General features: G+C 45.7%; 1 protein-coding gene across 3 annotated transcripts; it reads left to right on the plus strand.

Annotated features, from left to right (window-relative positions):
- Positions 1 to 35: 35 nt before the first annotated feature.
- Positions 36 to 12414, plus strand: GUSB (glucuronidase beta). 3 transcript variants are annotated; one of them, XM_075168813.1, is made up of 12 exons: positions 36 to 286; positions 2022 to 2210; positions 2661 to 2842; positions 3367 to 3509; positions 4018 to 4205; positions 5149 to 5301; positions 6240 to 6418; positions 6802 to 6948; positions 8135 to 8219; positions 9785 to 9961; positions 10609 to 10744; positions 11975 to 12414. In XM_075168813.1, the coding sequence occupies exons 1-12, from the start codon at positions 50 to 52 to the stop codon at positions 12130 to 12132; spliced, it is 1974 nt and encodes a 657-aa protein (XP_075024914.1). In that variant the 5' UTR covers positions 36 to 49; the 3' UTR covers positions 12133 to 12414. The 3 variants fall into 3 exon arrangements, with proteins under 3 accessions (XP_075024914.1, XP_075024916.1, XP_075024915.1); XM_075168814.1 differs by having other exon boundaries at positions 58 to 286; positions 10947 to 12414; XM_075168815.1 differs by lacking the exon at positions 3367 to 3509 and having other exon boundaries at positions 43 to 286.
- The last annotated feature ends 3350 nt before the right edge of the window (positions 12415 to 15764 follow it).

Raw genomic sequence — 15764 nt, forward strand, 5'->3', positions numbered from 1 at the left:
CGCGCCCCCGGCGGTACCGCCCCGCCGCCGGGCGCTGCCCACAACCAAGATGGCGGCGGGAGCGTCAGGCGGCGGGGTGGGCCGCGGCATGGCGGGGGGCTGCCGCCTGCTCCTGCTGCTGGCGCTGGGGCGGGCGGCGGCCCCGCCGGGCGGCATGCTCTACCCCCGGGAGACCCCCTCCCGGGAGCGGAAGGAGCTCGGCGGCCTCTGGAGCTTCCGCGCCGACTTCTCGCCGGGCAGGGACGCCGGCTTCGTGCAGCGCTGGTACCGGCAGCCGCTCCGGCAGGTACCGCGGGGCGGCAGCGGGGCGCGGGCAGGGGCTGCCCCTTCCCCGGGGCAGGGCGGTGCGGCAGAGGGGTGCTCTCCTCCCGGGAAGGGCCCCCCTGCAAAGCGGGCTTCCTTCCTCTCCCGAGAGCACCGCTTCCCCCTTCCTTCCCCACCGGGCTTGCGGAGCGGCTGCTCCGTGCCCCCGCCCTGCGCTGGGGGTCGTACCGCCACGCACAGGTTTTTCTTACGAGGCTTTCTAATTACGCACCGACGAAGGAGCAGTCTCTGATTATCCCGCTTCTGCTCAGGAGCCAGAAAGCATTTGAATGAACTACAGCCACCTTTAGCTGTCATAGAAATCCCCGTGCTGCAAAAGCAAGGCTGGCCTTTGCACAACGTTTACCTGTCGTCAGCAGCATAGAATAAACAAAAACATGCCTGGAAAGGGCACGCTTGAATTATTTATTCCAAAGTAGCTGAGTGCAGGTAAACTCGTTCTAGTGTCACTGAAATCCGTTATGAAATTAACACGGTTACCTGAAAGAAAGAAGTTATGTATTCTATGCATAAAATGTATGCGTCCTTCATCATTTCCATTTTAGCCCTTTGGCCAATTTTTTGCCAAATTGTGGAAGGAGAGAAGAGCTGAAAGACACTATGTTGCTAGAACTTTTGCAAAAAGAGACAGCCAGAGGAGAGGAATCCCTATGCCCCCCGCAAAGGGAGGCTTAGACGTGTGCGCTCAACCTACTTTAGACATCAGAGAATCTCCCCGAAGGAGGCACACATTATGGCCATCCCAGCCAAAGGTTATCCTGTATCAGATAATAGAAAACCCACTTCACATCCAAGGATTTTCCTGCTAGGATTTTCTGATGTCTAATAAGGGTGCTGAGTTTCTCTGCAGTGCTGGTGCAGTTCAGTGCTGAGTCAGCCGTGCACATGATGCTCACCACTGGGCGACCAGACCTTCTTCTCTCCATGGAAAGGCTTCCGTCGGAAAGGGGAAGCTGCTGCAGCACTCGTTTATGCAACATCACGAGCGCAGCAGGTGCTAAAAATGAACAGCTCTATTTTGCAATAGCATCCGGTTACCTCAATGTTAAATGTATTACGACACTGCCTGCCTATAATCCTTATATTAAAAATAAGCAAGTGAATTGACTCCGTTGTAGTCCTAAGGAATCTATGTTGCTTTCAGGGAGTGAGAAAGGCTAGACTCATCCCACACAGTCTCCGCGGACCTTCCCTAGGGGATCTGGCCCGAAATATCCGTGACTCTTGCCACCCTTCTACTACAGCTCTTAGCCTGACAAGCAGCACCCCGTGCCAGTGAACTGACACCACACCACCAGCATTGCTCACCAAACAGATAGAGCTGCGCAGGAGAAACTAGAGTTTGTGGGAAGTCCCAGGCTGAAATGACGACCTGGGCATTTCCCCCCCCACACTTTTCTGATTCCACAATACCAGAGCCATTGATAAAATCAGGAGAGGAAAAAGATATGAGCAGCTTCTTCCCGTAGGAACAGGCAGGTTCCTGGGCCTGATACTAAGTAGGACTTGTATAGGACCTGTGACAGACCACACCAGTTTCTAAACAGGTTTTCTCAAGAATTTCCACTTGGCAAAGGGATTGTAAGGCTGTCGGTGGAAGGGGACACCTCCAGCAATACAGGCTGGACAGCAAAGGCAGTAAAATTTCTTTTTTTTTGAATGATCTGTTCCCTCCCTTTCTGTGCAATTCCTGCCAGTCCGGTCCTGTGATTGACATGCCAGTGCCTGCCAGTTTCAACGATATCACTCAAGACCCCAATTTGGAGAACTACATTGGCTGGGTTTGGTATGAGAAAGAGGTGCTGCTTCCTCTCCGCTGGCTTCGGGAAGACCTCAACACCAGAGTGGTGCTCCGTTTCGGTAGTGCCCATTACTACTCCATTGTGGTACGTTGCATGAGAAATTGTCCATGCGTTTCCAAAATCATGCTGCACTGAAACCTGTCCTATGACTTCCTCAGCAAACACATCATCTTATATCAGTTTGCTATTTTCTTAACTCTTGGCTGTTTTCCTCCAGCCAAGAACTTGGCCATGTTTCCCAAGTCTCTCTTCTCCGATCCTCCAATATCAGGACTAGTAACTACAACATTTCCTTGCTACAGGATCTGCCCAAAACAGTGCTTATCAGTGACACTTGCTTATATGTGACCTAGACCTAGCTCCCAGTAAAGGAAGGGCTGCTAGATCCCTCAAGGAGTAAGAGCCCAGAACAAGGTTCAGTGTTACTGGGAATCCCGACTGCCCTTTGCTGGGCGCCTTCCCTTCTCCCTGCTATGCTTGCCACAAAAACCCAATAACCCTGCATCTTGGGCTCAAGGGTGTCTTCTCTTGCAGTGGGTCAATGGAGTGCAAGTCGTGGAGCACGAAGGGGGGCACCTCCCTTTTGAAGCAGATATAAGCAGCATCGTCCAGGGCAGCCCAGGGATCCCCTGCCGCATCACTGTCGCGCTCAACAACACTCTGACACCCCATACTCTGCCTCCGGGGTCAATTCAGTACATGAATGACAAAACAAGGTGAGTTGCTAAAGCGCTGTACTGCTGAGCTTATCCCAGGGATGAGAGGATGGGAATTTATTCAGCTGCTGGTTCATAAGACCCTCCAAGCAACTCACAAAAGCATGGGTTGTATTTATGCCAAAATTCATCAGTCGAGCAGGGAGGCGTTTAAGCTTTGGTGTTACGAGGAATCTGCACTGAGTTATTGCATCTGTTTTATACGCAGGAAACTGAGATTAAGTGATTTACCAAGTTGAATCAATGGCAGATTTTGGAAGCTTGAATTCAGCTGGAAACTGCAAGTACCAGCTATCCTAAAGGATCAAACCTATTCAGTGTGTTAGATGTTTGTTATCTGGTAGTCCCCTTCAGTGTAGCAGCAGTAGCACTACTGAAAGATAGATCCATCCTGCTGTAAAGGCTATTTTACCAGCTAGCATCTATTTTTACGTGATATTTTACATTGCTAGCATCCACATGCTGCCTTCAGTTCTTGTGTAATGAAACATAATGTAGCCATTTCTCCTGTCTTGCTCACTCAGGTATCCCAAGAACTATTTTGTACAGAACATCAGGTTTGATTTCTTTAATTATGCTGGAATCCATCGCCCGGTTGTGCTTTACACCACTCCTTCTGTCTACATAGATGATATTACTGTGACAACTACTTCATCAGAGAGCGTTGGTAGGTCCAGAACAATTACAGCAGCTACTTCAGGCTCCAAATGGAGATAACAAGGGCAGCAGAGAAAATATCCTGTAAAAGTCTGATTGAATTTGTTTTGTAGTGGCTTTTTCTTGAACCTGAGCTGGTCTATTGCACAGCTTAGCAGCTGTAAGAATATGGTAAAGAGTTCAGAAGCAATAAGAAAAAAAGAAGTGCTTGCAAGAGACTACTGTTAAAGTGAAAGGATGATCAGGTGTTTCTCGAAGTAGAATTTCTCAGTAAGGGCAGTATTCTTAAAGCAGGATTATCTCTAAGTAACAGAGTTGTGTGATACACAAATCTTGCTGGAAACTTCTGGACCTCAAGACAGACAGGTCATGCTTCTTACATTCAATTCATGCCACTCTGTTGTTGTTCTACATCTCCCTCATTTTTTAATGCTGTATGTGAAAACCCTCCAACATTCGATGCATGCATTTTTCCTTTTGTGGCAGCCTCCGATTGTCTTTTGTTTCCTTTGAACTAGCAATGGTGCAATATCAGGTGTCGGTTGTTGGCAGCACACTCTATTCCTTGTCCCTGAGTTTACGTGACCAAGAAGGGAAAGTGGTTGCTACAGGCGATGGGCCAGCTGGAGAGCTAAAAGTCCTGAAGCCAAATCTTTGGTGGCCTTACCTGATGCACGAGAACCCTGGGTACCGCTACTCCTTAGAGGTAACGGTGACATTTCTTCCTTTCTGCGTGCGTTTCCTCTGACTGTCTAATAGGGTTAAGGAAGTGCCATATGGCCCATCTTCCGTACTCAGCTTCTCCCGCGGATCCTGTTCACGTGACCAGAGTGGCATTGCTAATTATGCAGTAATCAAATCAAGCTTTGCCAGTTTCCTGGATGCTGAACTGAAAGTCTGTCAGTGAGAAGAGGGGCATGCCTGGAGTGCATGCATGCACTGTGGTGCTTGCCCTTCACATTTCGGGCCCAATCCATCCCTTGCGAAAGGACCGTTTGAGACAATATAGGGGAGGAGATATTGTGAAAGCTGAGAGTAGAGTCTCTGAGGGGCAGGCTGCTAACTTCTTCCATATGCTTTGCCATGCAATGAGCTTTCTTCCCACTCTGCAAGACGAGTTCAGCTTCAATAGCACAAGCCTGGACGACTCTGTGTGAGTTAAAGATGAGTAGTAATGTTTAGGGGCAGAAATTAGGGCAGATGAGCTACTGTGAGTTTCGAGAGGCTCAGGTTTGTATCTCCTGTGAGCAGATGACATTCAGTCATTGCCTGGTATCAAGGTGCAGGGCAGAGGAGGTGTACTGCTGCCTTGCCTGAGAGGATGAAATGGCCCAGATTAGTAAGGGGAAAAGAAGCTGAAGCTCTTAGGGTGAACAAGCCCCAAAAGGGTCATCCAGGGTTCATTCTTCATCCTTCAACTTCCCCAGCTTGGATTTCTATTTTCTGTTTAGTCAGACCTTGCTCCTTCCCTGAGGAGGTATATGGATCACAAGAATCAGCTGAAGCAGCGGTGAGGAGCAGGCAGCGTGCCGAGGCAGGGCTGGGAAATGGACAGGCAGTCAGGATAGCCCTTGCACACAGCGGGAGGGAGGACAGGGCATCCTTGCGAAGCCCAGCACCTCACTTGCATCTCCCCTTTGGAAATCCAGGTGAAAATGCAGACGCAGGTGAACGGGGCGTTGCTGGAGGACGTGTACACGCTCCCAGTCGGCATCCGCACCGTCCACGTCACCAGCACACGGTTCCTCATCAACGGCAGGCCCTTCTACTTCCACGGCGTCAACAAGCACGAAGACGCAGATGTAAGTGTGCGGCACCCATGACGGGGGCACCTAATGGCACCTCGCTTCGCGCCACTGAGGCGGTGCCCGCTCTTGCCTCCCCTCTCCACTCAAAGGGGCTGTTTCCTCACACCCTTCTCCCAGGCTGGGAGCTGCCAGGGTGAACTTTTACCAGCATTAAGGGGACACTATGCCCAGTCCTGCCATAGTCGTAACATCCCTCTCAGGGCGCATGGGCGAGCCCGGGTGTGCTGACAGAGGAGCTAAACTATCTCCCAGCCATGGTTTCCAGTCAGAAATAGCAGCTCGCGAGTTCCCCACCCCGGGAAATGCCGGGGACAAAGTCTCTGGCTGGGAGGTCTGAGCGGCGGAGGAGCCGCAGGGCTGCGAGGCGTGGCCCGGCCACAGGGAGGCCCCCCTGCCGCGCCAGAGGCCCCGGCCCCGCCGGCCAGAGCCGCCCCGGCCCCGCCGGCCAGAGCCGCCCCCTCCCCGCCGAGCCGAGCCGCTCACCTCAGGGGTGGCGGGCGTTCCTCCTTCGCGGTGCCGGGGAGCGCGGGCTCTCCTCAGAGGGCGCTCCTTCTCCCGCCGGTCCGGGGTCCTCCTTCACCCTGTCCTCCCCAGCCTGCCTCATGGATAACACCTGTGGAAGGGAGGGAGAGGGCGGCCCGGGCAGGGCAGGGCAGCCCCCAGCAACGGCAAGCAGCAGCAAGCAGTAGCAGTGCCAGCAGCTCGGCAGCAACCGCCATCCCCTCTGCTTCTCCAAACAACCAGGGTCTGAGCGTGCATGTGGCAGTGCCCCTCAGAAGGGCAAACGCTGCACGGAGAGGTGGTGCAGTCAGCTAGAAATGGCGCCGGAGACGCTTTGGGAGTGAGCAGGGAAGCGGTGGTGCCTAGCTAACGTGTGAGGGGAGCCCTGGCCTGGCCGTGTGACGGGTGTGATGTCTCTCTCTCCCCCCCAGATCCGTGGCAAAGGCCTTGACTGGCCCCTGGTCGTGAAGGACTTCAACCTGCTGCGCTGGCTCGGGGCGAACTCTTTCCGCACCAGCCACTACCCCTATGCTGAGGAGATCATGGACCTGTGCGACGCCTACGGCATCGTGGTGATCGACGAGTGCCCGGGAGTGGGGATTAAAATGCCGTAAGCAATCGCTCAAAGGACCCTTCCCCTTCTTTCTATGTTCGTCCCTGCCACAGCGTCCCCCTCCCGTCCCGCAGCACCCATTGTCCTGATAATGGAAGTACTTTGCTCTATTTAGAAATCAGCCACGTGTGCCCAGTGAGGTTGGGCAACCGGAGGGCGTTTTGCCACATGGCCATCGCGTCATTTGGTCGATTAACGAGCCCAAACCACAGCCCTGAACTGTGCAGCAGGCTTTGGGGAAATAGGGCAGAAGCCATATTCAGTGGCAAGGCTCAGTTGTGCTTATACACCCCAGAGGCTTGAGTTTTCACAGGGAAAGGCAAAGGGGATGGATTTTTATACCCTCACCTCACCGGGTCTCGCTTCCTTTTGTCTTTAAGCGAGAGCTTTGGGAACAAGTCCTTGCAGCATCATCTTCTTGTGATGGAGGAGCTGATCCGCAGGGATAAGAACAGGCCGTCAGTCGTGATGTGGTCGGTAGCCAATGAGCCGGCATCGGAGCTGCCCCCAGCAGCTTACTACTTTAAGTAAGTGCATCTGCTTGCATACAGAGCTGAGGCTTGAATCTTGGCAGATGACGCATCTTCTTCCTGTGGGATGGCACAGGCAGAGTAAAGAGAGGGCAAGCATTTTTTTGGGAACCCTGAAACAATACCCGCCGATGCAAACTAAAAGTGTAGCTGCTGTATGTGTTGAACTGATGCTCAGAACCACACAACAGTCTCAGCCTGTTGTTTCTGAACCAGTAAGGCTCTGCAAAATTACCAGGAGTCCATTTGGTCTGAGCATCTCTTGTTGACCTAAGGGTCAAGCAAAAGCCGACCTGACGGGAACAGGATATTCCTTGTTACCAGTGGAAGACGAGTGCTAAATTCTTTGAGAATTACAGCAAAGCTGTAAAATAATTGGCTTTTAATTCTGAAGATAGGCTTCTTCAGTTAGTGCTAGTTCTTTGTTCTTCAGGGGATTGTGACGCCCCACTTCAAAGCCACTGCTTCAAGTCCTTACAGACCCCTTAGTTTTATTTTTAAAGAGATTTAAGCTTTGGATAGCCAAGAGTTGTCTCTGTAATGGGGTAGCAAACTGTCCCTAGTAGCTGTAAGTGCGTTAAGAGGTAACTGTGAATTTTAATTCCTCAGAATGATCCACAACCTTCCTGCAATGTTGAGGTAGCAGCAGAGCTTGACCCTCCCATTCTCTGCCTCATCTCCCTCATTCAGGGTTTCCTTAAAAGCAGCCAACCTTCAACCACTCTGCCTGCTGTGGCGCAGGGCTAGGGCCTCATGCTTTTGCAGGAACGCATCCCAAGTGTTGTTCAGAAACGCTCTGCTCCCCTTCTCACATTTTCATCTTCAAAGTCACTGTCCCTTCTCCAGCTTCCAAGCTGCTGGCACCGACAGACAAATTAACATGCCGGTGTTTGGTACACTTTCACCGTGGTCTTTTTTCAGGTGGGATAGCAACCAACTTTGTGACAGATAAAGGTCTCTTTGCCATGATATTTATAATCTTGCAGAGCTGGCTAGAATTGCAGGCACTTTATAGCAGATGATCACTAAGTATCCTGCAGTATTTAATTAGAAATACTCTGCCTGCTAAATCAAAAGCAGCTCCAAATGTCTGAGGGGGAGGTGAAAGGACAGAGAGCATGGGGAAATGGGTCTGTGCTTCTCCATGCTGTTGTTGAACTCTTGCTTTACTGTTTGCAAACAGGACAGTGATAGCTCACACTAAAGCTCTCGATCCCTCCAGACCAGTAACCTTTGTGACAGATGCTAATTACGCTCTTGATCGTGGTGTAAGTTTACTTTATTTTCTAGCTTTTTTTTTTTAAAATTCATACCTTAAATTTCCTCCTCTTGTTTTACAGTCCTTTCCCCCCACCTCCCCAAGTTTACTGGAGATGATAGTTAACAGGGAGCGGCAGAAGAAAACTTGCATTTTTCTTTCTAGTACAAAGCACCTTATCCTGTAGTTGTAGTCCAACTGAAAAAAAAATATCTGTAAGAGAGAAGAACAGTTCCTTGTCTTGAGTGAAGTATGCAGGATCAGACCCCTGGATTCCATTAACATTGTCATGCTTTGCTATTCCATTGATTGCGTTTACTAATGCTCAGGATTTTCACTTGCAATTAAACCAAAGCTTAAACCTCTTTAAAATGCTAACAGCCCTTGTGGAAGTCTCAAGGAAGGAAGCTTTGCTTTAATTCCTGCTTTAAACTGCTCTAGATCTTCTTTGGCAGATGTCTGTTAATGTTGAATAATCTAAAAGCTCTTCCAGCTTCGTAATTAAAGTCCTAGAGCTGTATAAATAGCCAAAAGGCACTTTTCTTGATGTCTGTGCCATAGCATGAACCAAGGATCTTTAACACACATAAATTTGTTTCCAGGGTAGTTCCTATGTAATTTTTAATTTTTCAAGATGGTTTTATAATACTTGTCACTACCGTACAATAAACACTTCTAGCAGCTTGGGTACATGATACTACCACGTCTGCGCTACAGGTTACACTTTATATTTCTTTCAAGCTGTCCTACAATTAGCAGGAACAGCCTTCTGTAACTCGTGAGAGGTCTGTTCCTCCCCACCCCAGGGAAAAAAAAACCCGGTGGCCTTAGTTTTGACGGAGCCCAGCAGGGATCTGCTCTTGGATATTGCTGTTTCATCGGGCACGCACACACAGACTCAGACATCCCATCCCCACTAGCATGTTCCGACTAGCTTGAGACAGCCCAGGAAAACAAAACCAAAGAATAAATCTCATACACTGATGTGATATTAGAACTTTTTTTTTCTTTTATTACAAAACATATTAAGAGAACATTGAACAAGTTACATACAACATCACTTTATCTTTAATGGGCTTTGTGCCCTTTTATCATACTGTCCATGTGGTAGAAATGGCATATAACTTGCAGAATGCTTAGTCTTAGTATTGCACCATTGATGCACAAATTTAGTTGCTAGTCAAAATATTTGACTGCTAACTTGATAATCACATTCCAATACTCATAAAGTACATCTAAATGTACCAGCAAGCCAGAGACATCTTGGAAACTCAAAAAATTCTAACAAACCTGAGGATGAAATGGGTTGATTTTCTCTAACTCTTTGCTGTGACTTCCTAAGTCTGTAATAAAAATGCCAAATTAATATGCTATTAGCTTATTAAATTTATCCTGCTTTTTTTCTGGGAAAGATGTCATGTTGGGAGGACCTGAGTGATGGGGAAAAGACTTTATTCTACATGTAATAAAACTGGATTCCATGGAATGAACCAAAAGGAGGATTTAGCTTTATGAGTGAAAGTTGTCTACTACTTTGAGCTCTGTGACAAAATATTCTCATCTTGTTTTCTGTAGGCTCCTTACGTGGATGTAATTTGTGTAAATAGCTACTTCTCCTGGTATCATGACCCAGGCCACCTGGAAGTTATTCCACTACAACTCACAACACAGTTTGAGAACTGGCATAAAACCTATGAAAAACCCATTATCCAGAGTGAATATGGAGCAGATTCAGTTCCTGGACTTCACAGTGTAAGTGTTATAGAAGCCCTAGATGGAAAAAAGTACTGTTGTTCTACAGCATCAGACAAACTTAATTAGAAGAGATAGGTACCCTTGACCCTGACTACTTAGTTTCGAGATGCATCAGCTTGTAAGTGTCTGAAAGATTCCAGGATTGTAATCTTGCTCCACTGAGATCAATGAGCTTTGCCACTGACTAACAAAGGTTAGATTCTACCTAAAGAGAAGTTTTTAGCTTTGAGTAAAAGCACTGAGTACTTTGAAATCTGTACTTTGGCATTTGTAGAAAATGCTTAATCGGACAATACAACACTGGAGACTGGACATTCGTTTCATGATGCTATTCTGCACAGAAGGGGGTGGCACTCCTATACCTATCGTGATAAAGCACCATTACCAAGCAAAACCATGGACTCCCCCCAAGTATACCTGGCATTATGTTTGTATTTTATGTGCGAAGTTTCCCCTTGCAATTTTAGTAATTGCTAATCTTAATTAAATAGCCATTGTTAATGCAGCGGCAATGAAAAGACCAAGCAATTGTAAAGCTTGTCTTCAGGAAGCAGGTCCCCAGTAAACAGGAAGTTAACGTATGGAGCCTTTGCTGAGATTAACTGTCACCTTCATTCAAGGCCACCTCTTTTTCCTGGCTGTAGGACCCACCTCTCATGTTCAGCGAGGAGTATCAGAAAGCTATGCTAAAAGAATACCATTCAGTTTTTGACAAAAAGAGGAAAGAGTATGTGATTGGGGAGCTCATATGGAATTTTGCTGATTTCATGACTAATCAAGGTAAGCTTGTATTTATATTCTAAACAACTCTCCCACCTCCCTGCAAGTTTAAAATGGTTGATGATACACAAAGAATACTGTGCTGTAGGGTAGGACAAAAGGGCCCCCTGCTTACCAAGCTCTGGTTTCTGTGACAAAGTCCAGCGTGACCAGAGCCAAGAGGGAAGGTCCTGCCTGTCCTTAATGCATCCTCTCTCTCCAGCTTGAGCTCCTAGATGTCCCACCTGCAAATAATACTGACACTCCGAATTGAGGATGGCCAAGAAATAAAGTAATCTGGGTCTGCTCACAAGCTGAACGTGAGACTACGCACCAGGGCAGAATGCAAGGGAAGCTTGCTCAAGTCAGAGCTTCAGTCAGCTGTTAGGGATGTGTCTCACTTGCTCCGTATTTCATTTACAACTGCCCTTAGTAACAGAGCACCTTAAATAAAGTAGACAACTGTCTATCATGATACTCCATCCACTATTAATAAGTGCATTTGTGAAGTAAGGAGCATTACTTAATCTACAGTGCAGACAGTCACACAGAAATTAAACTATTACAACTCGGAAGGAGACCTAGTAAGGAACCAGTTATGCATATGCCACCTGCAGTGAGTTAGGGTGGTGAACAGTCAGTATTAATTTTAGGCAGAGAAACACTGCTAAGAATAATCTGTAGAGCACCAATATAGGTCTTGGAAAGCTAAGTCATCGCAGAGAAGCAGTCAGAAAAGAAGTATTATTTCAAATAGAAGGAGAAAATGTAGACAAGTTCACATACACATACGCAGTTCCGGTCTCTCTACGTGTTGTGATCATCTTTTCTAGTTTCCTATGAAAACTAAAGTAGGCAAAAAGGATATGGACACCATTAAAGGACAGTACAGTCAAAGTTAGCAATCAACATTTTCACCATCAAATTTCAAGGTGGAATTAATGGCAGAAGGAACATCTGCTGTAAATATAATACTGATCAAGTTAATGGGCACACCTGAATAAACTGTCATCAACTTACCAGTTGTAAATACAATGAATTGCAGCTATATTGCTCAGTTACATCAATTAATCTTGCCAAGATGACGCAAATTACATCTGCCAAGTTCCCCGTTGTACCTGACAATGTGTAGAAGAAAGTGCATAGGTCTCTTCCACCTAACCTGATTTAGTACATACATCATAACAGTTCACAGTAGGGGATATAAGAGCATTTTATATATACTTGCTTTATTTTATAACTTCTTTACAGGGACCACACGTGTTTTGGGGAACAAGAAAGGAATATTTACCCGCCAACGACAGCCCAAATCAGCTGCATTTGTTCTTAGAGAAAGATACTGGAAGATTGCAAATGAATCACGCTGTCTTCCTCCCATAATAAAATCACATACTCTCTTTCTAAAATGAAATCGAAAGGTATAGTGGCTGGGTACTATGCTGAACTTGTTCATTAAATTTCTGTCTAAATAATATTTGTGCCTGACTCAAGTCCTGCAAGTCTAATGCTATTTCTAGTCCACCTGAAGTAGTTACTATGATACAAAGCAGATCAGAAACACTAGTTTCCTATGCTTAGCCATGTCTGTAGGCTTCCTGTTTCCAGGTAGTAAAATGAATATTCAGTGTTTCAAAGAGCTGAAGTTAGAGATCCTGACTGAGGTATCTGTTTATGGCAAAAAAATAAAAATATTACATGATACAAATCAATGCTGAAGACTTAAAAGAATCCAAGTTACTCTAAATGAACATCACATCCCTCCAATGCAAATGAGGTTTTCCAGTTATACTCCCCTAACAGTTACACTACTCAGATCACAGCAAATTGTCCACAGGATTACTGAAGAGCATGATTTATACAGCTTCTCTTGCTGGACAGAATTTATGTGGCTAGCTGAGAAATTCTGAGAGCTCACAGCATTCAGGAAGTGTATGAACCACCACCTCTGAGAGGATACCCAACATACTCCAATACAGTATGGAATTCATACTACAGCAGCAAGGTGGAATATGTTAGATAGATAGGTACTACATTAACTGAACTTTGTTCAAAACTATTTATTTTAGTCACAGTACCAGAACTGCCGCTATTAGATGCGGTTCTATCTTCCAGCATGGAAAAGCTTCCTTCATATTAAATTGTCACTATGTACTACAGAAATAATAGTCTAGAGGGTAAGTTTGATCTGAACTTTTTTGATACTGGCCTGAGGCATTCTGGCCTAGGGCGATGTGTAAATTAATGTGCACACGCTACTTCAGACAGTAATGTAGTGTAGTAGCGTCCCTTTCAGGCCGCACACCAGTCTTAGAGGACTCTAAAGGCCAGGCTTTAGACTGTAACAGATGGTGCCAATACTCACAGAAGAGCTCAGAACACTTAGTCTGCAAACTTCTTATTGCAACGTCCCAGGGCCGTCCCAAGAGCAGCATCGCCCGTAGCAGAACCACAAAACTGGAGGCTGCCTACTGAATTTTGGAAGTTGGCACAATTACGTAGTTTCATTATTCCGATTCACAGATACTGTGTGAAACTGTTGCTATGACTACTTTTTCTGCAATGGGCTCTTCTGCTAGTACCTCAAGAAAGTGACCAAAACATCTGCCAATACAAAGAAAATATTTGCTCTTACGTTGTGTGGTGGCCAAATTCTCTTTCGTTTAGATGTGATGCATTAGAAACCAACACCTTCCACGCTGCCACATGCAGAATAAGGACATACTTGTTTACTGCAGACTTCAAAACAATTTTTCTTGAGTTTTTAAGGGAAAAGAAGAAACATACTATCAACATTCCTTATGGTTAAACTGTGTTAGGTTTACAGATTTTCTATATAACTAAAACCACAGAATATAAAAGTCTATCCATAGTAAAAAGACACTTGCTCAAATGTACCATGGTATAAGAGTGAATACCATATTGAAGCCCACTACCAGTGTTTGAAAGTCATTTCAACTTCTCGATCTCTAGACATAATTTTTTTAAAACCATTTTCTTCCCCGTTTCAACAGACATGACATACCAACAGCTGCCACATCAAAATACAGATAAAAGATTTGACGATGTTAACGCATTACAAACTAGGGCTCAGAGCCCTATGACAACACACAGGGCTTGCGGTTGCAGAAGAGAAAGCTATTACTTTCATTCAGTCCAACAAAACAGATGCAAAGTTTAATATCCACACGTATGGTAAGCACACATTTCAGAGTCTTAGTTCCTGCTTGTTCTTAACAGCTCAGTGCAATTGTAAACCCAACCCTTCCCCAAAAGCTCTCTCCCTCCCCCCCAAATCCAGGAAAACACACAGCAGTTTCCAGATACTTTGTGATCTTGTCGGAGTGGAGTTAAAGCAGACCTACAGAACCAAGGAAAGCAGGAAGTGATAAAACTGACATACTTCACGGCGTTTTTTTGCATGTTGCTTAAAGAACTGTAAACAGTTAAAGCCTCAAGTCAATGCTGCTCCACCTTTACACACCCATGTGCACACAACATTCAGCAAGACACAATGAAGCTGCAGAAATTCTATAGACTGGTATCTCTGGGGACCCAAGTGCTTTAACCCTTCTACTGCTAACACACAATGTCTTTGAAAAAAAATCACAACTTAGTACATTTCTAGAAACAGAATTACAGTACTGACTTTAAAAACAGTTTCTAAGGCTCAGACTGAGTCCAAAAAGGCCTCTGATTGGGTTCATTCAAGCTCTTACGTTTGGACTGCATGAATGCAGCTTAAGAATGATTGCAGCAAGACGTCCACAGGTAATTTCTACATTTATTTTTTTATACCAAAAAGTTATGTGCAACAAATAGAATTCATACATATTTACATTGGTTTACCTGTTAACAAAATTGTATCCTAAACCTCCAATGGAGAATTTCTCAACCTATATTGATAAAAGGAACATCTGCCCAATGATTCCATTTAAATGGATGTTTAATTTGGAGTTTAAAGCACTAGTAATAAATAGTTGATGGAACATACTATACAGAACAAACACCTAATATTTAGGCCATGCTTAATACAGTTTTATGGTAACAGAATACTTCATCTTTTCTGGACCAGTTTTGTCTAGATCACATTTAAACAACGTTGGCAGAACCAAAGCTATTGGATCTCTCTTTGACTTTAGCCCATATAAATTAGGAGATTCAAGTGCTGCCTGAAGCACCTCACCAGTCTTCTTGAACAATCGAGAGACTCTGTACAGCAGAAGACAAACGTGTACTACAGTATGCAGAAATCTCCTAATAAGAGAGATTTGTTGTCACTTTAGATATCAAAGGTGGTAGGGAATGTTTCATTGGCCTTAGTGTTGCAAACACTTTACAGTAAGAAACTTCCAAGAACATTCATTTCCTAAACGAGACTTGAATGCTTCGTTGGCCTTAAGAGTAGCAAGTACCTTACAGTAAGAGGATTTCAGGAATGTTTAATTCCTAAGCAGGTTTTGGGATGAGGTTCTTTTGCCTTTCCAATCCGCCCCTCCCTGCAGAACTTCTGAGAGCCAAGGAGGGGGAGGAAGAGCCCAAATTCAGAACCACTGTTTGTATATTATGAATTTTTTCCCCTCCCTTCTCATGAGTGTTGAAACCACAACCAGAATCTGTGTAATGATACTGCCCCCCTGTCCCTCTGCCAGACCAGGTACTATGTACTGCCTTTTACCCATACTCTTGTATCCCCCAGATTTTTCAGAATTTGCCTTCGGATTTGTAAGGGTCAAATTAATATCAACCACATATTTGCCACGACATTTGTTTTGGCTGGGGCAGGCAGGGGGGTAGTTGCATGAAGCACTCATCCGATTTCCATCACATTACTAATTATAACCTGAGCCATTTTACTGGAAGAAATACGCTGTTTCTATCATTGGGAGCAACGAGGAAAGAGTCAAAGAACTGGAAGCAAAAAGGTCCAAATTTCTACTGCTAATATTATTTTGCCCTTTATTCAGGCCAACTGCATTTCTGAAGCACAACAGAGAAAGTAGAAGAGTTAGGGCCATTTCTAGCAAATCACTTCCAGTAAAAA

The sequence above is a fragment of the Calonectris borealis genome, chromosome 19 (genome assembly GCF_964195595.1).
Source record: "Calonectris borealis chromosome 19, bCalBor7.hap1.2, whole genome shotgun sequence".
Lineage (NCBI taxonomy): Eukaryota > Metazoa > Chordata > Aves > Procellariiformes > Procellariidae > Calonectris > Calonectris borealis.